Source organism: Spermophilus citellus, assembly GCF_964194105.1.
Source record: "Spermophilus citellus genome assembly, chromosome: 17".
In the NCBI taxonomy this organism is placed as follows: domain Eukaryota; kingdom Metazoa; phylum Chordata; class Mammalia; order Rodentia; family Sciuridae; genus Spermophilus; species Spermophilus citellus.
Window position 1 is genome coordinate 25,085,484 of NC_138199.1, and position 22,538 is coordinate 25,108,021.

Consider the following 22,538-nt stretch of genomic DNA (forward strand, 5'->3'; position numbering starts at 1 on the left):
AAAAAATTTTTTTCAATAACCCCTCCAAAAAAAACACCCCCAAAATGTTCCATCTTGAGCCACAGTTTATCATAACACATTTGTCAACATCCAATGGACAGATCTGTAAGGGGAATTTTCTGTTCATGCTCCTTAGACAACATGGAGATGGGTGTCTGACACGCAAACTGGGAGACAGCAAATGTCATTTTCGACTTCTCCAGCAAGCGGTTTTGATGCAAGAACAGTTCAAATGGGATTTAATCAGATCTTCATTTGAATATACGCAAAGTCTCTTATTCATAAAACTCACATCTCCCAAACAGAAATAACAAATTCCAAAAGCCATGTTCAGCACATCTTTTTATGTACAAATGAATCAGTGGTACAGATGGAATTACTTCTTATAAATACCTGCAGCAAATCCTCTAAAAAAGATGCAAATAAAAACTCAGCACAAAGGGTCTACCTTTCCCCAAAAGTGTTAGCTTCCAGAGAGCCTATCCTCAGCTGAACCCCTGCTGGGCCTCCTGGGAAGAAGAGGAGCACTGTAGGACCCAGGCAAGAGCCTTCCCATCTCCCCCCAGAGAGTAGAGGTGACTTGAAGGTCACCCGTTGCCCAGGACCTGTGCATGATTAAATTGTTTCTTCCCCAGACTTCAGTTTTCTTTGTCAAGCTGCTGATTAAGTGGTCTGTTTCCTGGCAGTGGCCCAGAGGGAGGGAGGAAAGGAACCTACAATAGTGTGAGGAAGTAAAAAAAAAGGCTCTGGGTATTTTGATAAAAAACACTTGGTAATCAATGGAACCCTATCAGCCAATGTATCCAATTCACCAAAGGGAAAACCATAATTTAGCATCCCGAAATCTACACAGGCAAGCATTTCATTAGGAAGATTATTACTTAGCACCAATTTCTGTCTCTCTCTCTCTCTCTCTGGGAATTTTTCCTTTTTCTTGGAAGCCCTGGGCCGTGGTAGTACTGTCCAGCACAGCTCAGCCATACTTTTAATCAGTAACACGGCTGGGCACGAAGGGGCACACTGTCACACGCCACAGAACAAACAGTGAGCTCACACCACGGCAGCTGTTCCCGGGGTCATCCTGACTCAGGAACACAAGCAGCCCCACAGTCCCATTCTGGGCTGCTCTTTGGCTCTCCGGGTCCCACGGCTTTACTCAAAGCGACGCAGGTGGTTGTACAGCGACTGGACGTAGGTGAAGACGCACATGGGGTCCGGCTTGCGGCCCATCACCATCATGTCCTCCACTTCAATGAGGCGCTCACAGTTGGCCAGATTCCTGAAACACAGAAGCCCCCATCAAAGGATGGTCCCGGCAAGCAGCCAGCCCCTCTGCAACTGGGATGTCGTCGATGTCCCCAAAACAGAATTCAGCATTCAAGTGCTCTCCAGGTCACCTGTCTAACACAGTATTTCCCCAGCTCCCATATTTACAATCATGAACCACCTATGCTATAATTTGTGTGTGCGTGTGTGAGTGGTACTGGGCATTGAATCCACTCTGCCATTGAGCTACATCCCCAGTCCTTTTGGGTTTGGAGACAGTGTCTCACTAATTGCCCAGGCTGTTTTTGAACTTGGGATCCTCCTGCCTCAGCCTCCTATGGAGCTGGGATTACAGGCATGTGCCACTGCACCCAGCTACAATTCATATTTTGATTTCAATAGACTTACTTTAACTTTAAGTGAATTCAACTTAAGTAACAATGTATTCATTATCCTGTGGAAAATTAGCACAAACTATAAAAAGAAATGTAAAACCAATAAGGTAAAAAGTAAATACACCCGTTTGCCTTCCAAATTAGCATTTTAAAAACTCTTCTCTTAAAGAAAAAATAGTTTTCATCATGAGTTCAGCACACACACAAACAGTCAGCACAGTATAAACCACAAGTTCCACATCCACAGATTCAACCAATCTTGGATTGAAAATATTAAAGAGGGCTGGGGTTGTGGCTCAGCAGTAGAGCACTCACTTAGCACGTGTGAGGCACTTTAGTGTCCACCTAAAGCTAAAAAATAAATATTAAAAAAAATTAAAAAATAAATGAGAAAGAAAGTACTGGGTCCAACTATAACTAAAAAAAATTAAAAAAAGAAAATATTAAAGAAAGAATCACATCTGTATTGAACACATATAGACTTGTCTTTTACTGTCATTATCCCCTAAACCATACAGGATAACAACTATTTACATAGAATTTACATTGCTTTAGGTATTATAAGTAACCCAGAGATGATCTCCAGTCTACAGAAGGATGTGCACAGGATATATGCAAATACACCATTTTAAATAAGGGACTTGAGCACCTGTGGATTTGGGTATCCAAGGCGGGTCCTAGAACCGTGGATACTGAAGGATGATATATGTGAAATACACTTCCACAGAAATTCTTTTCTTTACTGATATTTTCTCCATTTTTCATATTTATCCCCCTCCCCACCTTCTATAAATTGCTGAACCAGGACAGTAATTTTACAAAGTACTAATGGGGCATAGCTGGATGTTTAAAGAATTGCTCAAAATCATCTTGTCACCCCATCTCCAGCATCCGCTCCTCCCCCACCTGCAGACACTGTGCCTCACACTCTGGGAAACATGGGTCTAACTCTGGGCACCTTGACACAGACTCCTGTGTAAACTGTAGCCTCGCAGGGGTCTCCAGGACGCAGGAAAATGGACTTCATCAGTCAAGACACAGAGCCCTGCTCATCTCAGCACTGAGTCCTGACGGGGCAGCAGGCATCTTGTCGATGCCAAGTGATACCCCTGCCCCCTCTGACTGTGCTCACAGTATGCCCAGGACTCCTGGACACCAGGAGTAGCCGGCCTGAAACCAGGCAGATCCAAAAGGGCAACCGTGAGTGCATTTGTCCCACTCGCCAGTGCCCTTCTGTCCGTAGCTGTGTGTGCGTCTGCAGCTCCAGGCTTTCTCAGTCTTCTTTATCCCCCTGATCAGTGCGTGACTGTCAGGGTTCAAATTCCAGCTCCGTCTCTTATTAACTCTATGATTGAGGACAAGGCACTTAACTTCTCCAGGTCTCGGTTTCCTCATCTGGAATAATATCCACCTCACAGAGTAGCATGAAGGATTAGTGAGCTAATCCATGAAAATCAGTCAAAACAGCACCTGGCACATCAAAAGAGCTCCATGACTGCTGGAGATTATTACTATTGCTGCTTTTTTTTTTTTTTTTTTGCAGGAGGGCGGTACCAGGGATTGAATTTAGAGGTACCCAACCATGGAGCCACATCCCTAGCCCTATTTTTTTTTTAAAGAGAGAGTGAGAGAGGAGAGAGAGAGAGAGAGAGAGAGAGAGAGAGAGAGAGAGAGAATTTTTAATATTTATTTTTTAGTTCTCGGTGGACACAACATCTTTGTTGGTATGTGGTGCTGAGGATCGAACCCGGGTCGCACGCATACCAGGCAAGCGCGCTACCGCTTGAGCCACATCCCCAGCCCCCCTATTTTGTTTTTATTTAGAGACAATGTCTCACTGAGTTGCTTAGAGCCTTGCCGTTGCTGATCCTCCATTGCGATCCTACAGTCTCAGCCTCCCAAGCCGTTGGGATGACAGGCGTGCGCCACGACGCCCGGCACTATTGTTGCTTTTATTATCACACCTCACTTTATGCAGCAGAGGATCATGGAGAAGAAAACTCAATGTGAAATCTAAACAACTGGGTTCAGATCCTGACTTTGCCAATCACTTCATCTTTCCGTGCCCATTACCTGAGAAGAAAATTAAGTACACCTCAGTTCTTGCTTCCACGGGGTTTGTGAAGAGATGGTGTTTCCACACTATGTCCCTATGCACCTTGAACCCCAAAGAGCCCAGCCAGAGGGAAGACCCCAGTGAGTAAACCAGGGCTCCTCAGACCCACCACAGAGCTTGAAGCCAGCTTTGCATGACTCCTGCAGCTTCTACCATGACATGGCACCAAGGTAGCACCCTGAACCGTGCGCTCCAGAGACAAAGACTGTAACATTACTACCAGGCCTGGCTCAGTGGTGCTGGACAGACTCCAGAGCTCCTATCAGAAACCAAATGTCAAGGCGAAATGGAGACATCTGTCCCGGATCCCATCTCCGCCTCCCTTTCGGGTTGGAGCGGTGGCCTGTAAGAGAATCCAGCAGCTTTGTTGGGTAAAGAGTAGGTTTGGCCCAAAGAGCAGGCCAGGCCAGAGCTCAGTGTCAGGGAGGTCAGCCCTCTGAACAGGGGAGGCATGCAGAGGTGCTTTGTGGACAAGGACTAAAAAATCTGAACTCTTCAGAGGAGCCAGGACCTGAGTTCACCTTGCAGAAATATCACTGGCATCCGGTGTCTTCCTCCTCCCCTGCCCCACAGAGAGAGCACCTTCTCTCTCTCCTCCCTCTCAGGCCTACTATTTACAGGATCCCAAGTATGCAAACAGGCTTCACATGAGCCCAGGTTACCACCACCAATAGTGGTAGCCTCAGTGCCCCCCCACACGCTAAATGAGGACAGCCCTGGGACCCCAGGACCTCAGCCTCAGAAGAGAACTCAAACATCACCCTGTCCAAACACATCAATCAGAAGCACAACCAGCTCAATCAAGACCCTGCCTTGGCTGGCTCACCTCTAGGACGACCAGGGAGAGGGACCTAATTTCCTCCAGGGACCATTCCAACCTCTCCAGGTGGCTCAAATCCTGAGGAAGCCATTGCCCATGTGGCTCATGCTATTCTGCCTCTGTGCTTTCTTTTTATTTTCTTTTTTTTTTAATGCTTTTATTTTATTTATTTATTTTTATGTGGTGCTGAGGATTGAACCTAGCACCTCACGCGTGCTAGGCAAATGCTCTACTGCTGAGCTACAACCCCTGCCCTCCTCTGTGCTTTCTACCTTTACTGTCCCCACAGGTTATTCTCGGTCTAATTTTTCCCCATAAAATAGCCCTTGACATGCTGAAAGAGAAGCTTCCTATCCATTCCTAAAATGAAATCTTTCTGGTTCCTTAATTGTGCCCCCAAAGAGCACAGGACCCTCTCCTCTGAATTTTGACTTCTGATTTCTGGCATTTTCCAGAATTGTCCAACCTGTGCAGAGGAGGGTGCGTGAACCCCTTCCTTCATCCAGAGGCTGCATACCCTCCAACCCACATACCCTGCCCTGTCCGGGCAGCAAGGCTTTGAGATCAGTGGAGCCTCACCTCCATTCCCATGCCAGGCAGTGACTTCCCCAGAAGGCAACCAGGAGCCTGGGCCACCATCCACCTATTCCCTACCCTATCCCACTGTCACTTTTAAGTTAAGCAGATGAGAATATGGAGTCTCTGAGACTTGGGGGACAGGGGGTCACAGTATGTAACATGTGGCCACCATCTCTCAGCTCTTTCTTTTCTTTCTCTGTACCATCTCTGCCCCTCACCTACTTCTTTCCCTGGGGAGCTCCCAAGTCTCCACGTAGAACAGTGTCCCTATCTGAGACCACAGCATGGTGCACACCAGACCCTCATGGGCACATGCCTTCCACTCCAACTTGTCCCCGCAGACAGAGCACACTCTCCCTCGGCTGGTGCCAGCTACAATGGTAACAAGATTCCTAGAAGCTGCAGACACAGGATGAATAAAATTCAGGAGACCCAGTAGGAGAAAAAGGAAATGATGTCCCAGGGGCTGGGGATGTGGCTCAGGCGGTAGCGCGCTCGCCTGGCATGCGTGCGACCCGGGTTCGATCCTCAGCACCACATACCAACAAAGATGTTGTGTCCGCCGAGAACTAAAAAATAAATATTAAAAATTCTCTCTCTCTCTCTCTCTCTCTAAAAAAAAAAAAAAAGAAAGAAATGATGTCCCCACTGACTTGTTTTTATGTTTGTTTGTTTATTTGTCTTTTCAGTACTAGGGATTCAATTCAGGGCCTCACACATCTCCACCCCCCCCCCACCAAGCTACACCCAAGCCCCTTTTATTTCTTATTTTAAGACAAGGTCTCATTAAGTTGCCCAGGTTGGCTTTGAACTTGGAATTCGCCTGCCCAGTGTGTGGCTGTGTTTACAGATATGTACCAACCACAACCGGCCCCATTAACTTTTATCAAAATAATTAAGCCTCAAAATATCAGAAGCCCCAGTTACCTTTTACATTTTAAACGAACTGCTTTTATAAACATGGTCCAAGCTTGTTTTAATTAATTCAGACTCCATGGAAAAATCCAAAAGAGAAGTACAGATCCCTTCCAATGCCACCAGACGGCAAGACATTGGCCTACATCATGAACTTGCTTACACTCAGTTTGGAGGGCTTTCTCCTACTCCCATCACCTGTGATCTTCAGCGACCATAGTGCTGGCCTATAAGGGACACAGAGGAGGGACTTTGGGGGGTTATTTTTATTTTTTTTAAGCCTGCTCTAAATACAGCCAGGGCTCGGGCTGCTGCCTCCTGTCTGGTTTTAGACAGAGACACATGGAGACTACAAATAGCCTGGAAGCCCCTTCTGCTGGGGCGTAACCAGAGAGCAGGACACATTCCACGCAGGGCAAGTGGGAAGCGTCCTGCGCTGGGCTCTGTGGAGAGGTGGGGAGGAAAGGTGCAGAAGGGCCAGGCGCCTGCCTGACTCAGCCCTTCCATAAAAGGGACTGGTCCTCCCTGTTCCAGGCCCTGAACACCTGTCAGGCAAGGGAAGCTCACTCCGCTGTCAACACTGCATCACTCACACAGATTAGGCCACAAGGAATCTCTGGGCCCAGAAATTGCGGGGGGGAGGGGCTGCACACACCACTTTTACTCCAAACGTTTCCAGTCCTTGTGCCTTAAAGACACTTGCTCACCAGAGGAGCTGACAACTTTGCCTCCCCGATGCTAGGTGGATGCATGGTTTGGGGACCACCTGTCTTTTCCCTTCTGAAAGTCATGCCTTGATGGTATACCAGGCTTCTCTCATCTCCAGCTGCCTGCTCCCAAGCCGCCTCTCTTAGCTCTGTTCCCTGCCTCCATGGTTTTTGATGGCTTTCCATACCCTTGTGCATCCGCTCGGATTTTGCTGGCAGACCTCATTGGGACACCTGAGACATCCACAGCTCATATCCTCAAGCAGGTGTCCCCGAGATTCCCAACAGCTTTCCTAACCTGTTGTCCAAGTGGCTGTCCTTCTCAAAGGCCCCAGGCAGGCCGGCCCATCTACCCAGCCCTCTCCCCGACTTGTACCTGTGAGATAATCTCATGGGTGACTCATTCGGGGAGGCGCTTTCCCAGGCTCTCAGCAAGCTCCCCACACAGGCCCACTGCGGGGCGCCCCTCCCCACCCCCCTGGAGTCAGCAGAAAAGCCAGGGCTGATCTCAGGAGCCCCATCTCAGCGGCCTCCTCCCCTCCCCAGCCAGAGCAGGCTCAGGCTGCAGGGAGGCAGGGCTGAGAATTTCACCCCATTGTTTGCTCTGGAAAGGAGAAGGCAAAGCCTAGACCAGCTTCCACCACCCCTTCCCCCTCCCCCAGGTCGGGAATAGAAGAAACATCTGTTTGGAGTCTGGAGGCTCCGTGAACTCAAACCTCGTGCTGGGAAAGCGCAGCCTGGAATGGTTCTGGCTTCAGCTGCCAAGGGAAGCTGTTTTCTTTGGGAGCTGGGGCGCCAGGCCACCACTCCACGGCCCAGGGTGTCCCTCTCCCTGCCACAGCCCAGCTTGGCCCAGGATTGAGGGTGACCAAGGTGGCCAGGGCATGAGTTGGCACTGCTTGGCCCACTGGACATAAATGGTGAAGAATTCTATATTCCCAGCATGGCCTCCCGTGGCAGGGGTGGATCTGGAGGTGCCCAAGGAGGAGCCCCAATCCCCACACATTCTAACAGTCTGATTTCTGACAGTCCCCATTTCTGTGTTGCAAGCAGCTGGGCCTCCTCCTCTGAGCCACCCCCTCCCCACATCGTGCCGCGACACTTGGCATCACACCACCTTCGTCTGGATCCAGTTGCATAACACACCCGTCCAGAGCTGTTTCTGCTATTAGGATGACAACTAATCCCAGGCAGCCAAGAAAGACAAGGCTTTAAAGTATACATGGAGTTCTTATGACCCCAAAGGGGCTGAGAGTCCTAGCGCATCGCCCGAGACGACACAACAGGCCCATGCGGATATTCCAAAACGTCAGGCAGAGAAGCTCAGAGCCAGAGGCCTGATTCTGCCCCAGAGCAAGCCAGCAGCTGTCGGTCCAGGAGGGCTTTCCATACCAAGGGTGGGGTGTGAGATCCACTGGCCCCACCTCCTCCCTGGCCAGGCTCAGGGCCTGGCATGGGGGGCTGGGCTGGGTGGTCAGGCCCAGAATGGAGTGAGCAGGGCAGGCAAGGTGGGGAGAGGCCCTTTCAACACAGGAGGATATGAGCACTGAGGACCCAGACCAGAAACTCACATGGTCCCCTAGAGATCGACCTTAGAGGCTGACAACACAGAGCCCAAAGGCAGGGAGAGAATGACCGATGTGCCCCCAGTCTGGGAAACTCAACTTTGAAGTGGGCCTTTCTTCTCTCTAAGGATCTCTTTGTCCCCTGCTTTCTACCCCCAGGGGGCTATGATGGGCTACAGTGATGGCTTCCGGCTCTCTGGGGTCAGCCAGCACCAGCCCCCGGGTATGAGGCCAGGAGAGGAAGGAGGTCCAAGGATGATCCCAGGGCTGCTTCCCTGCTGGGTCTTGTGACCTGGCCACATGCAGTTGCCCGAAACACAGCTCCTATCAGAGAGCCATGAACTGACTCCATGAACCTTGTGTCCCCTCCAGTTTCAGAGAGATAACCACCCAGGGCTAGTAACAGGTCTGCACTGCAGTCACCCCAGACGTGCTACTGCACACAGCCTGCTCCTTTTCTCTCGCTCCTGCCCACGCCTTTGGAAAGAGTCCCTCTATGAAACACACATCACCCAGTTTGAATGGACACCCACCCTCCGCCAGGGCCCTGACAGATAGACTAAACTTAGCCAATTCTCCTGCTGCTCTAGGGGTTGCCCTTGGCCAATAACCCAATTCCAAACTGGTTTCTCAAGCACGTCCCAATCCCAGAACTGCTCCTCCCTCCCTCCCTAAATCTTCCTATGAGTGGGACATGAAGAGGCAAGTGCCGTGGTTTAAAGAGGATTTGCCCCTACCAAAGCTCCTGTTGAGGACTGGTCCCCAATGTCATGGCACTGAGGGGTGGAGAGCCCTTAAGAGGCATTAGGCTCATAAGTGATCTGTCCTCCTGAAGAGGCTAACATAGTTCCTGCAAGAATGAGTTCATTATCTTGAGAGCAGTTGTTATAAAGCATTCAAACCCCTTTATCCTCTCCTCTCTTGCATATATGCCCATTTGCCCTCTCTCTTCCCATCCTGAGTCTAGGCAGCACAAGGCCCTCACCAGAAGCCAAGCAGATGCCAGCACTAAAACCTTGATCTTCCAGCCTCCAGAACCAAAATAAACCTTTTTTTTTCTTTATAAATTACCTAGTTTCCGGTATTCTGTTATAGTTACAGAAAACTAAGCTGGTATTTTGAGCATTTCACAGAAAATCTAAAATAGTATTTAGGGATGCAAAATCTACTTTTGAAATGTCCCAAATATCATCCAGTTTCCTTCTGGACAGCAGCTGGGGTTTATCCAAGCAATTGTATCTGTTCACCAGTGTGACAAGATAGACCCACCGCCCCAGGGACCCTGTTCCATTGTCGCTCAGGCTCTGTGGTCATTCTTCCATGCTGCACCCAAGAAGCTGAGCACCAGCAAGAAGGGAAGGAACACCAGGCACAGAGAAAGCCTCGCCCCACCGAGTACATCCCTCACCATGCCTCCATCTTCCCATTTGTACAAGAGGAAGATGGGCTGACTGGCCTCAAGGTCCCTCAACTATGTGGCCAGGGGCTCTATGTCCTGCCTACTCCCAGACCCCACCTGGGGTAGAAACAGTACTCGGGTCTGGACTGGAGCTAGTAGCCAGCAGGATTTGCCACACTTACTCCGCCATGGTGAAGGCCAACTCAAAGTTCTTCTGCCGCTGCGCAGGGTTCAGGGCATTGTAGTCGAAGGCATGGGGGAAGAAGGAGTGCACCAAGGCACAGAAGGCCATCCCGTCGCTCCAGCTGGATGAGAAGTTCTGCAGGTCCACGTGCTGCAAGCAAGGCCAGGAGGGGGTCAGTGAGGGGTGGGAGCACCCAATTCAATCCCACGAGCAGGTGCTCCCAGCCCCGCCCCAAAGCCCACCATCACCCAGCTCATCAACAAGTCGTCGCCAGACCTCCCTGCTAAAGGTATGCCGGACTAGGCTGCTCAGGCCTAGATCTGGATTCCTAAAATCTCTAAGCACAAGCTGCCAGTGGCTAGACACCTGCTCAGAAGGGACCATGTCTCCAGCTCCAGCCCCTTCCCTCAGCCTGGGCGGGCTCTTGCCCTATCAAGGAAGACAAGCTCAGGGACGAAGCTTGGCTGGCCTTGGGCCAGGGCTCACCTGGTAGCCCAGGGTCTTGTTGCGACACCACTCGAGCAGGATTTGCTTGATGCTGCTGGCGCTGGCCACGCCAAAGCTCTGCGACCGTTTCAGCTTGGCCCGGGCCTCACCTTTGCCCCTGTGGAAAAAGGGCAGGCCTGCTGTGGGGGCTGCGGGGAGGACCTCTGTACACCACCCAATTAGACAGCCCCCAGGTCTGCTCACTCTAGGGAGACACTGGGTCAGGGTGCAGCTAAGGCCCCACAGCACAGCCCCAGGTACCATAAGCCTCCTTTGATGGTATCTGGAAGAACCATCATCACCCCCTTGCAGCCCTCCAGGGACCCTGAGAATTTTTGCAATTGTAATCGGGGCCCTGGGTAATCCAATGGAGTCCTCCTTTCCTGAGGGTTCTTTCCTGGCAGGAGGGATGGTTTCCTCCTTGGGGCTCCAAGGACACTTCCTAATGGCTAAGGTCAGGATGCTGACTATAGGGTCAGGGGGGATCTTCCTGGCTGAGATTCTTCCCTAGACTTGAGCAAGGAGTGCCTACACCACCGCTTGCACCTGCAAGATAGCAATACCATGCACCAAAAAGGGGGTTGAATAAATATGCAAAGGCAGAATCAAGAATCCCATCTCTCCAGAGCATGTTGGTGGCCAGCCGGCCCCTGAGACCTGCCATGTCACCTCTTTGGTCCTCAGGCAAGTCCAGCCCAACGGCAGCATGGTCTCCCAACTCCAACCAGGAATACCAACCCCTGCCAGACTCCTTGGTCATACCCAGAAACTAAAGGAGTGACAATCCTGAAAAATTCAGATTCGAGGGTGGTTTGGGCACACTGGGAGTATAGAAGACTGGGGTGCATCGGAATAGAGGGGAAGGACCCTCATCAGGCCTGACCCAGACCCTCTACAGTCTCTACTCCCCATAAACCCACACTGTGACTCAACCTTGACCTTGAACTTTACCCCAGAGGGCTAGTCTCAGGTTATGCACCTGGGGAACAGGTCAGGGCCCTGCCTTACTATGCCCTGCCTGCCTGACCCCAGTCTAGGCTGGGCCTGATGTGGGGAGGAGGGCCTGAACTGGGGGTGAGTGTCCGTACTTGCCCGCTGTATCCTGCTCCCACTTCTCAAACAACGCCTTCCGGGCCTGTGCCCCTGAGGTGCGGGGCAGTGTCTGCGACCTCACCAGCTCTCTGCGACGCTCCCCCTGGCGAGGGGCCGGAGTCACAGCTGGCAGCTGTGGGGATGGGGGTGACTGGGGTGGTGTCACCAACGGTGGGCTAAGGAGAGAAGCAGCATATCAGGAACACAGACCTGGCATCACTAGCTCCCTAAGCCCGGTCCAGCCCCTGCCGAGTGGGAGAGAGGCTGACAGGCTGTACCATGATGGATGGGCACTACGGCGGCAGTCAAAAAGCAAGCCCCACCTGCTCCATCCTCAGCTGGTTTGGCAGGTTTTCTGAACTGAGTTGCTGTCTGAAGCAGGCCAGGCCTGACTGTGGAAGGAGGGTGGGCCCATTCTCTGGACATAAATCCTTTCCTTGGCAGGTGTCAATGCCTGGGGGTGGCCAGAGAGGCCAGGAGGTATCCCCTGAGCCAGCCCTACCAGGGCCAAGTCTCCCTCCTCCACAACTAAAGAAGACCCCTGATGTTCCCCGCCCCCAACAATTTGCCAGAAAGCCACATTCTCTATTTATTATTCAAAGATAGAAAGACCAGCCCAGTTGCCACTCCCACTCCCACCCCCAGTTCCAACCACAGCTCAGCTGGCCTGCGGGAGTGGGGCTGGGGGTACCTGCTACACAGGGAAGCCCCTGCTACCCTGCCCCAGCTCCTGGGCCTCTCCACATATCTGCTCATCCTGAGACAGGAGTGCCTAGCTCTGAGGGACCCTCCAGCCAGTGCGGATGGAGGAAGAAAAAGTGGGACATCCTTCTGCCCTCCTTCCTATTATGGGGGCTGAGACCCCAAACTCCCCTGCAATCTTTTAACTGCCAAGCTGCCACCATATTTCTCCAAAGGAATCTCTCTGCCAATCCCATGACCTCACTCCCCCTGCTCACACCCTCCCAGCCAACCCCACAGCCTTAGTTCTGGGGAGCACCAACTCCAGGGGGGTACTAACTTCTGAGCTGGTACAGGGAGCTCCCTGAAGGGGGCCTGGGCAGCCTAGGCCTTAGGCAGAGCAGAAAAGCCACCTAGGGAGAAAGACTCACCTGTCCTTGCGCTTGCCTGCTGTCACTGTCCCGAAGCCAGAGCTTGACAGAGATCGAATAAAAGAGGAATTCTTCTCTGTAGGATGAAGAAAGGGAGAGAAATGACAAGCCTGGCCTTAGAGAGGGTTGGCCACAGCCTCCCTTTCTCTGGCCCTGCCCCATTTATCTGGCATCACTTTGGACAAACCAGAAACCCTGGGCTAAACTGGCCTCAACAAACCAAGCAAAAAGGAGAATAGGGACATACAGCAGTGACATCCAAGAGGTCCTCTAAACTGTCTCCTACCTTGCTCAAGGGCAGAGCCCAGGGCCTCCTGTGTTGTGTGACCAGAAACCATTGTCCCCAAACCCACCTTTGGAAGACCACACAGCCCCAGCCACGACACACCAATAAGACCCGACCACAGCTCAAGACAAGGCCTGGGGTGCTGACGGAGGGGACTATGCCAAATGTGCAGGGCAACCATGGCTTCAACCAGGAATGGAAGCTGTGACAGGCAATGACAGGCAGAGGTGGCTCGGGCTTGGCCTGGGCTTCTTGAGTCTCTTGTCACCCTCCTCCAGCCCTGCCCTCCCTCTCCCTGTCTGAGGTGGGCTCGGCTCCCACACCACTCTCTCGAGCTCATACCAGTGGGACTGGGAGTCCAGGGGGTGGTGGCCTCACTGGGGCTTGAGCTGAAGCCCCCCAGGATGGCAGCAGATGTGGGTGACAAAGCTGCAGCTGAGGTCTCCCCAGAGAACTTCTCAGAGACTCGGGTGACCGCCGTGACTGGCTGGTGAGGCAGCCGCAAGGAGAGGCTCACAGGTCGAGGCTTGGGGGGCTCTGGTGCCGAGAAAGCTTGGGCAACTTCAGGGGGTCCGTCGCCTGGACCTGGAACATGTGACCAGCAGGGAAGGATCAGCCGTGGCAGCCAGAGAAGCTTCAGAGTCCCTAGGAGAGCTTCAGCCTCCCTGGCCCTCCTCCTATCTCCTCCAGGAAGGGCCCCTGACCTCCCTTACTGGGGATATCCTGCTGCCCTAATCAGAGCTGATTCTTCTCATCTTCCCCTCATAGCCAACTCAATAAACACTAATTGGCCAGCCAGCCACTCTCTGTCCACTTCATTGTTTGGACAATTCCTCAGCCCCCTGCTTGCTTTTCTCTAGAAACAGGGAAGCTCACTACCATCCAAGATCTCCCATTTCCCTGTGTGTTTAAAAAGTTGTACTGTACACTAAATGAGGCTGCTCTCCTGGAAGCTCTCTGCCTATTGTGGCTCAGGCTCAAGTCCTCCCTCCCCCCAACCAAGAAATGGCTGTGACAAATGCCTGGCCGAGGCCCTGATGCCCAAATCTCTCCAGCCACCTCTCCCATCCCTCCATCTCTACCTGCACCCGGCTGGTGTCCATTCTCCATGATGCATGAGTTTGAGGTTCGTCTCACCTCTGGCTCACTGGCTTCATCATGGTCCACGCTCTGCTGAGACAGGGACACCACTGAGACAGCTGCCCACCCCCAAAACCACTTCCCAAACCCCTCCTAGTTCAGGCAGGGTGAACAGCCCTCATTTTGAGAGAAAACAGGCCCCAGGAGATACAGTGGTGAGCAAGGTCAAGAGCAAGCTGGGATGAACCCACCCCAGCTACAGAGCCTCTCAGGGCTCATCCCAGAGCCCAAACAAAAAGCTAAGGACAGAGGTCAAGGTGGAGGGTTCTGAAGCACTGTCAGGCAGCTCCACCCCTCCCCCCAGGCTGGTCCAAATGACCAGAGTCAGGAGAACCTGGACCCTTCTCCTCCCAGCTGGGCCACCCAGCTTGGCTACCCACATGGGAGTAGCAGGAACCAGAAGATACAAGGTCCTCTGGAGCATGAGCATCAGGAGAGGCCCCCTCATGCTGAGGCCTTTCCACTAAATGCAGTGACATGAGACTTCCCAGATGTGCAGAGGGCAGGAGCTAATAGGCTCCATACTACCCCTCCACCCTCCCTGGGCTGCAGCAGGGGTTGGGGCCAGCAGGAGGCAGACAGAGAGCCAAGACCGAGAGGCGGGGTAGCGGGGTGAAGCCTGGGATTCTGGCTGAACTGCCAACCTCACTGTAAGACCTGGGACACATCATGTCCCCTCTGAGTCTCCGTTTTGAAAAACAGGAGCAAACGATGCAAGTGCCATCTGAGAAATTACCAAATGGGTGGAACCTGAGGTCTCAGAAAGGGGACATGCACTGACAGGGTTGTAGAGTGAGGAACAGCCAGGCTGTGTGGCCAGGGAAAGTCCTCTCCCCCCTAGGTCCCATCCCCTCCTAATACGGGTGTGGTGTGTCAGTATCTGTGGGGCTGGGGTCAGCCTGGCCAGGGGAGACTGAAGCAAATCCCAACCAAGCACTTGATTAAGAGCCCACACTGGGTGGGCTTGAGTGTTTAGCCATGCCTCTCCCTAGACACCTACCTCCAAGGTGGCCCCTTAGTTTACAAGCTTCCCAGACAATAACTTGTCCCTCAGATGGCTCAGGTTTTCCTGTAAGCAGTGCTGAGGGTGCCCACCCTGCCATGGGGAAGTCAAGCTGGCAGGTAGACAGATGGTGACGAGCCAGCACAAAGATGCCTAAGATACACATCAGCCCCGAGGGGCAGGGAGGTTCCCCAGAGACAGGCAGGGGTGCCTGGGCCAAACCCAGAATGAGCCAGGTGCACGAGGAGCCAAAGCCATTCTCAGCAGACCCGTGGCTGCAAAAGCAGAGAGACATCAAGGCCCAGGCCTTCTGATCCTGCATGACCCACAACCCAAGCTTCCTGCCAGGAGTACTTGGACTTGACTCCTTAGGCAAAAAGAAGCCAAAGGCATATTTTAGGCATCCTTCAGAAGCCAGAGAGAGTGGAATGAATGGGAGAGTCCAGATGGCGAAATCAACTCAACAGTCCCAGGCGGGGATCTGAGGAAGGGTCATGGGGCAAGAGTGTGGGAGGGCAAGGGCAAGGACTCAGAGCTTTGGGGAGAAAGGAATCCAAGTGGAAGAGGGATGGATGCAAGAGAGAGAATGCCCTGCCTGCTCCAAGCCCAGGCTTGGGGACTGAGTGCGGAGGAAGCAAAATAATTTCCATTTTAGACATGATGGGTATCAGGGGTCCCTGGAACATCAGGGAGTTAAGGAGGTAAGTTGGATATTCGAGACCGAATGGGTAAAAGAAAGGACGGATGATGGGGAAACGGGAGTCACAAGATCCACGGGCTTCAGGGAGCCAGCAGAGGAAAAGCTAGCAGAGGGGCAGCGGGGGACCTGAGATGTGGCACCCACATCTCAGAAGCAGAAGAGATTTCTGTGAGGGAGAATAGAAGGAGCAGCCAGAGAGGTGAGGAAGAAACCCAGCAGGACATTGAGAAAGCCAGGGAGGGAAGTGAATCAAGAAGGCCACATGTCCAAAGGCAGCCTGAGGTCGAGGACTAGAAGGTTAAGGAAAACGTGTCCCTTTTGTTTAGCCAAAAAGAGGTCACTGGTGATGGTTATCAAAATGGAATCAGAGGCCTGGGAGTGAGAGCAAAAGACAACCTTGGGATAGAGAAAGGAGCGGGCAGCTTGGGCTGCAGGTTCATCTCCAGCCACCCATCTTGGTCATGCAAGGGGAACAAGAAAAAGGGTCTGGGGGTGTTCTCCAGATGAAAGAGGCAGGACCACACTGACAGGCTGAGAGAAAGGCTCCAGCAAGTTGAGGGGACCATCTGTGAGGTGGGGACCTAGCAAAGTGACAGAGGACAGGACCTAGAACCTGAGGAGAGCCTGGCCTTGGAAAGGAGGCAAGCCCTCAACTTCTGATTCAGAAGGGTGGAGGAGAGAGGCCAAGCCTGGTGGACGCAGGACCCCTGGAGAAGGGCAGGGTGTCTCCTGATACTCCAGAGTAGGAAGGGCATTCCTAGAGCCACACTGCTAACCCGAAACCAAGCCAGCATGGGGAGGAGAACCAGCCAGGTCAGCTGAAACCCCAGCCCCCACTGTCACCAGGGCTCTCTCTGGGGTCTCATGGCCCCCCATCTACCCCACTCTGGTTCAGCAGGTTTCACAGGTCCAGGAAGGGGCCTAGAGGGACAGGTTGATGGTGAAATCATTTTCCCAGGAATGTAGGTCTTTATGGGGGAGTCCCCCACAGCCACTTGTCCCTGCATGTTGCAGGCCCCCACCACCCATGCTGCCCCAGGGACCAGGAAGGAAGTAGGTTGTGCACCTCTTTATCAGCTGGACAAACGCCTGCTAAGGGGTCCCCAGCACAGGAAGGAAGAGAAGAAGCTGGACTAACTCAGGCTAGCAGGGCAGCAGTAGCTGGGGTGTGGAGCTTGGTCCTGACTCCCATGTCCCCCTGCCCGCTGCCCCACACTACAAAGTACTCCGCACCTGAAGAAAGGACTCCACCCAGGCCTCAGACCAAGAGGCCACCTTCCAGTCTATCATCACCCAGACAAGGAAACCAAGTCCAGGGAAGGGGAAGGATGCCCTTAAACTCACACTGTGGCTGAAGGCAATGTCCACGTCAAGGGTTAGGACTGGGATCTCCTGCCCCACTCCAGGGATCTATCCACAAAGCACTCTGGCCTTTCAGAGGACTGAGGACAACAATACAAACTTGACTCCCAAAACTTGGTCAGAGTGAGCTCTGGCCGCAGTGACCTGTCTTAATCAGATGACAGGGAGGTAAAGGTGCGAGACTGGACCATCGCCTAGAGGGACTGTCACAGAGCCCTGAGACACCAAAGGGCCAAGCCCAGCTAGGTAGAGCAAGCTATTCTTCCAGGGACCAAGCCCACCCTAGGGGCTTCTGGCATGTTCCTCCAGTAGGGGTACTGTCTTCCTTTGCCCCAGCTATTGGGGAGGGTCCTAGGGAGGAACCTCTGTGTACGGGGATCAGTGCAGAAAGTACTGCCAAGCCCTGGCCCTGAGGACAGGTCCTGTTGAGCTGGCCTGGCACCCCCAAGATTCCCCAAATCTGCCTTGTTTTGGAGAGGGGAAGGTGACCGGTGAGGAAGCCCAGGCCTGAAAATTCACAGGAGAAAAGCAGGGGATGAGATAAGTCCAATTTCAGGAACTCTGGGAGAAAGGACCCTCTTACTGAAGAAGTTTTTTTTTTTAACATCTTTGTGGGGGAGGGAATCATTTAGGCCTTCTCCGTGTTTCCTGGTCCACCCAGGCTCATACGTGAACACGGGAGACAACATGTGTGCCTGGCACAGCCCATGACAGGCAGAACCCCGTTCCAAGATGGTTAACAGGGCCGCCCTGCCCTGCCTCCACTCACACCACAGTTTTAAAGGACTCAATTCAAACTTCTCCCTAAAGCATTAAACTCTTTTATCACACGATGAGTCTGGGAAAGGAAGGCAGATAAGGCAGAGAGTCTGGTTTCTTTCTTGGTCGGGCCTCTGACACCCGGCTCCTGGCAATTGTTCCTAAGGGACTGTGCTGCCTCAGCCATGGGGACTTCATTTCAGCAGCTGAAATTTCCAGGGAATAGCCCTAAGTCAGCCTCCTGGGGAGTGGACCTGTCCTCCTGGGGAGTGGGCCTGGCCTCAGGTTGTGACCATCCACCCCAGACCCCCAGGGGGCTCCTGGCTCCCTCCTCATGGCCACACAATGGCAATGGCTTCCAGGACACTTTTGTTAACCCAACTAATTGGGCACTAACTACCCAACCTGCTCAACAGGGCCCTTCAAGGTTGATCAACCCGCCTTGGTTTGGATACAAGGAAACTGAGATTTAGCTGGGAAGATATGCCCCCAAGCCTCGCAGCAAATGCTCCAAAAGTCTGCTCCAGTGTCTCAGGCTTCTGCATCCTCCCTGAGTGCCCCTGATCATCCTCTGTCATTAAGTTCAGACCTGTGTCCCCTCCTCCCATGTCATAGCAAGACCAAGGTGTATGCACTCAAAAGTGGATTACTCGATCAATCCCTTCTGAATTGAGTTTGGAGCACATTTATATGTTGAGTACAACCCATCTCCAACTCCAACTGTCCCCAGCAAAAAGGTGTTTAAATCCATTGCTTGTTTCTGAGGGGCAGTGTAACACCAGCTTCCACAAGGTCTGACCACACATCGAGTATGCACAGGATGATACCCTCAGGCCCAGAACCAACCCAACACACACATACACATACACATACACACACATACACACATGGAATATGAAAGGCCAGACATCAGCAGCTGTGACTCTGTTCATTGTCCACACTCCAGTTTTGCCGTGAGGCCCTGATTCCTTGTTTGTGACCAAGTACCCAATCATAGGCTGCTTGTGGGTCACAGCACACAATCTGGAGCATGTGCATGCTCTACTCAGGCCCCTTCATTACCAGAAGCTGTCTCAGACCTTTGTCAGTGCTGCTGAGAGGATAGTCTGCAAGAGCAGTGGGGACCAGCGCCTCTAGGGTCAGGCAGGGGAAGCTGCCTCAGGCCCAGGAAGCTGAGACTCAAGGGCTGCACACCCTCTGGCCCAACTGGAGGCCAGCCATCCTCCACCCACTGTGCTTGCCTGCTCAGCTACACTTGCTGCTCCCTGCCTCCAGGGCCTTTCTGAAATCCACAACCTACTACTCCCCAACTGGCTCTCCATCCTCAGCTACAGCATCCCTGACCCCAACCTCTTCTTCAGAAGGACTCCCCTCTCTGGATTTCTAAGAGTGGGCAATCCAGGTCCTTCTTGCTTTCTGGCAATTCTGTGACCTGGTTTTCACTTGCTTCAAATTTTTCTGCCTCTGCCCAGGGCTCCTTCTCTGCAATGGACCTGGAGACCATATCCACCCTACAACTCCAACCGCCAGCTCTGCTCACATAAGCCCCCTGACTCCCAGCCTTGATCTATGGATCCCCCTGCACTGAGACATCCTCACCTGGATGCCCCACAACCCTCTCCCAGCCAACCCCCCCACCCAGATCTGCAACCCCAGTAGTCCCCCAAGACAGGGTTATTCTCTCCACCCCCATTCTCATGTCCCAAAACTACCCTACCTTTTGGTTTCTACCCTGACCCTGTCCAAGGCAATCTGTCCACACACCACTGCCCCAGCTGAGACCCATCCTTTCTCCTGTGATCATCATAATTAAGTTACTGGTCTTTATCCATCTCTGAGGGAGCTTGCCAGATATAAGGAGAATCCTATCCCTTCCCTACCCAGCCCCCCAATGCCATTCCTATTACTAGGAGGGCTAGCCTGACCTGGTGAATGGTGAATTCCCATTGAAGAAAATCACAACTAAAGAGAATCACATATATACTTCTAAATGTGTACACATCTACATGTATGTATGACTCTGAGATTATTTTTCTTAAAACTTGGACAGCTGCTTCCATAAACAGACAAGTAGCAGATGTGTGTTAAAATAATACTTCAGAAACAATCGATGACATAGTTTATTAGGCACGTGTGAGCTCACAGTGGTGATTTTATACCAGGGACATATGAACTATCATGCTCATAGGAGAGACTTAAGTGTATCCATGTTTCCAGACACTTCAAGCGGGGCACTGGGACAAAGCCCAACTCCTCTCTCCAGTATCCAGGGCACAATTCTACCCTCCACTCTTACACATGGAGGCTCACCCTGGCCAGCAAGTTCTTTTAGACTTTCTGAGGCAGCAAGCACAGCCCTCCACATACCACCATCTGCACTAGTAGCCTGGGGCTCCAGCACAAAGACCTCCTTGGAGCAGAACATCCCTGGCTGTTCACAGTTAGCACTGCTCAATGTGGGGCCCTCTCCACCAGAGGCTGGGACCTCCAGAGGCTTTATCAGAGCCCCTCCTCCAGCCCCAGGTGCAGCCCAGCCCACAGCAGGAGATGTGAGTGCTGTGAGAGAGTGCACGGAGGAGGGGCAGCAGGGCCAGACTACTCAGCCTCAGACCCTGGAAACCCAACCCAGAGCACATGGCTGATCAGGATGGAAAATCCCACCTAAGGGCCACTGCACACACACACATGGAAACATTCTATCCAGGACCTGCCACTCCGGGAGGCCCATGTTCAAGGTACTAACTGGTCTACACCGGCCTCCGGCCAGTCACTGAACCCAGGAATTTAGACACTGCTTAATACCTGTACCCACCCCCTCTTCTCTTCACGGTAAGGCATTTGCCCCCTGCAATGTAGGCAAGTTCCCAAACCAACCCAGATCAGACTGCATCCCTCCCCAAAACACACACACACACACACACACAGACACACACACACACCCCTCAGGTTCTCAGTTTAGGTTAATCTATAACATGAGCGGTCAGGCTTCAGTGAAGCAGCAATACGAGGCGCGTGAATGGAAGTGGAGGGCTGGGTTAGGGGAGTGCTGACCACTCCAACACGAAGGAGAGGCCCCAGGCGGTACTCAACCTTCAGGGACTGCACCTCAGCGCCCAGTCCCTTAGAGTTGAGGGACTGTGGGAAGAGGGAGGCAGAACCCAGTGCAAACAGGACTTGACTCCATATTAGGGAAGGGGTGTGAGACAGGTGCAGCGGGCAGACTAAGCAGGCTTCTTCCTTCCTTTCCAACTCCGGAGTAGTGGTGCGCCTCCCCCCCCCCCCCCCCCCCCCCGCTACCAAGTCCCAACGGTAGGCGGAGGCCCAGCCTGCAGGTCAAAAGACGCTAGAGAGCGCACGCACTCGGGAGGGAAGGACGCACCAAGGCGCTGAACCCTACTCCTTGGCACACGCGCATGATCCCGTACCTGTGTGCAGCGCTCCCCTAGGCTCACCTGGCTGCGGCCGGACAGCGAGAAGGTGGCATGGCTGGCGAAGCGTGCAGTACCCAGGCGGGGCGCTCGGTCCGGAACCCCAGGCGCCGGCGGGGGACTGGGCGTGCCGGACGCAGGGGACAGCCCGGTTGCCAAGCCCAGCGCTTCCACCTGGCGCGTCAAGCGCTCTAGCTGCGCCTGCAGCCGCTGATTGTCGCGCTGCAGGTCCGCCACGGTGCGCGCCAGGGGACCAGCCAGGCGCAGCGCCTCGGCCACGCGCCGCTCCACGCCGCGCTGCAAACCCTGCATGTCCTCGTGCAGCGCGCGCACCGCGCCCTCCAGGGCCGCCTCGTAGCGACCTAGGGCCTCGCGCACACTGCGCGCCTCCGCGGCGTCGGGGGTCGGCTCCATGGCCGTGTAGGGTGCAACGATCGGAGAGCGCGTCGGAGGTGGGAGAGGATCGGAGCTCTGCAACTCAGTGCTGCGACTGGCCGTAGGGGACTGGCCTCGCCAGAGGGGCGGCCGGAGGGGCGGAGGCAGGGCGGGGCCGGACCCGTGAGCCCCGGGACTGGGCGCCGCGCGGGGGCGGGATTTGGGGGGCGGGGCCCGTCCCGCTCAGGGACACCCCGCCCCTGGAGATTCTCTATGTAGTGCGGGATGGAGAGCTTGCCACCTCCTATCCTCTCCAGGGGAGCAAAGCCTTGGGAAGTTTCAGTCCGAGCCCCTCTTGACCCTGAAGGAGCAGCGTGCGGCCTGGGGGCAGGAAGGGGGGGCCGCTGCGGATCCACCGGAAGAAGGCCCTGGCCCTTGGGGACCATAACCGAGGGCTATGCCTTCTTTCTCACCTGTAGGGCCTGGGTTCTACTGGAGTTGGGGATGCCCACTTCTCAGACCTGAGAGCAGCAGCAGTGGTCTTCAGAACTGTTCTGACTTTCACCAGGTCCCCATCATCTCCAGTGTCTTACGTGCACATACTTACCTGTGGGGCCTTTGCCTGTTACCAGACCTCAAGGAGAATGAGACAGGTGGCGAAGTCCTCTTCCAGTCTTTTCAATTATGTGCTGTCCACGCCCAGTTCTCCTACTCTGTGTAGCAAGATCCTTGCATGCTTCCCACCCGTGGTCAGTAAAGGCTCCAGGCTCACCAAAGAACTCCCTATTAGGGCGTCCAGGAGAGGCTGAGGACAGACAGGGAGGAAAGGGTGTGCTTAGAGTGGAATCT

General features: G+C 53.4%; 1 protein-coding gene across 2 annotated transcripts; it reads right to left on the reverse strand.

Moving 5' to 3' along the window:
- Positions 1-324: 324 nt before the first annotated feature.
- Positions 325-21,813, reverse strand: SMTNL2 (smoothelin like 2). 2 transcript variants are annotated; one of them, XM_081272926.1, is made up of 8 exons: positions 21,312-21,813; positions 14,005-14,092; positions 13,265-13,507; positions 12,637-12,712; positions 11,521-11,700; positions 10,433-10,550; positions 9,945-10,096; positions 325-1,279 (listed from the first exon to the last, which is right to left on the reverse strand). In XM_081272926.1, the coding sequence occupies exons 1-8, from the start codon at positions 21,726-21,728 to the stop codon at positions 1,153-1,155; spliced, it is 1,401 nt and encodes a 466-aa protein (XP_081129052.1). In that variant the 5' UTR covers positions 21,729-21,813; the 3' UTR covers positions 325-1,152. The 2 variants fall into 2 exon arrangements, with proteins under 2 accessions (XP_081129052.1, XP_081129053.1); XM_081272927.1 differs by having other exon boundaries at positions 21,339-21,810.
- Positions 21,814-22,538: the final 725 nt, after the last annotated feature.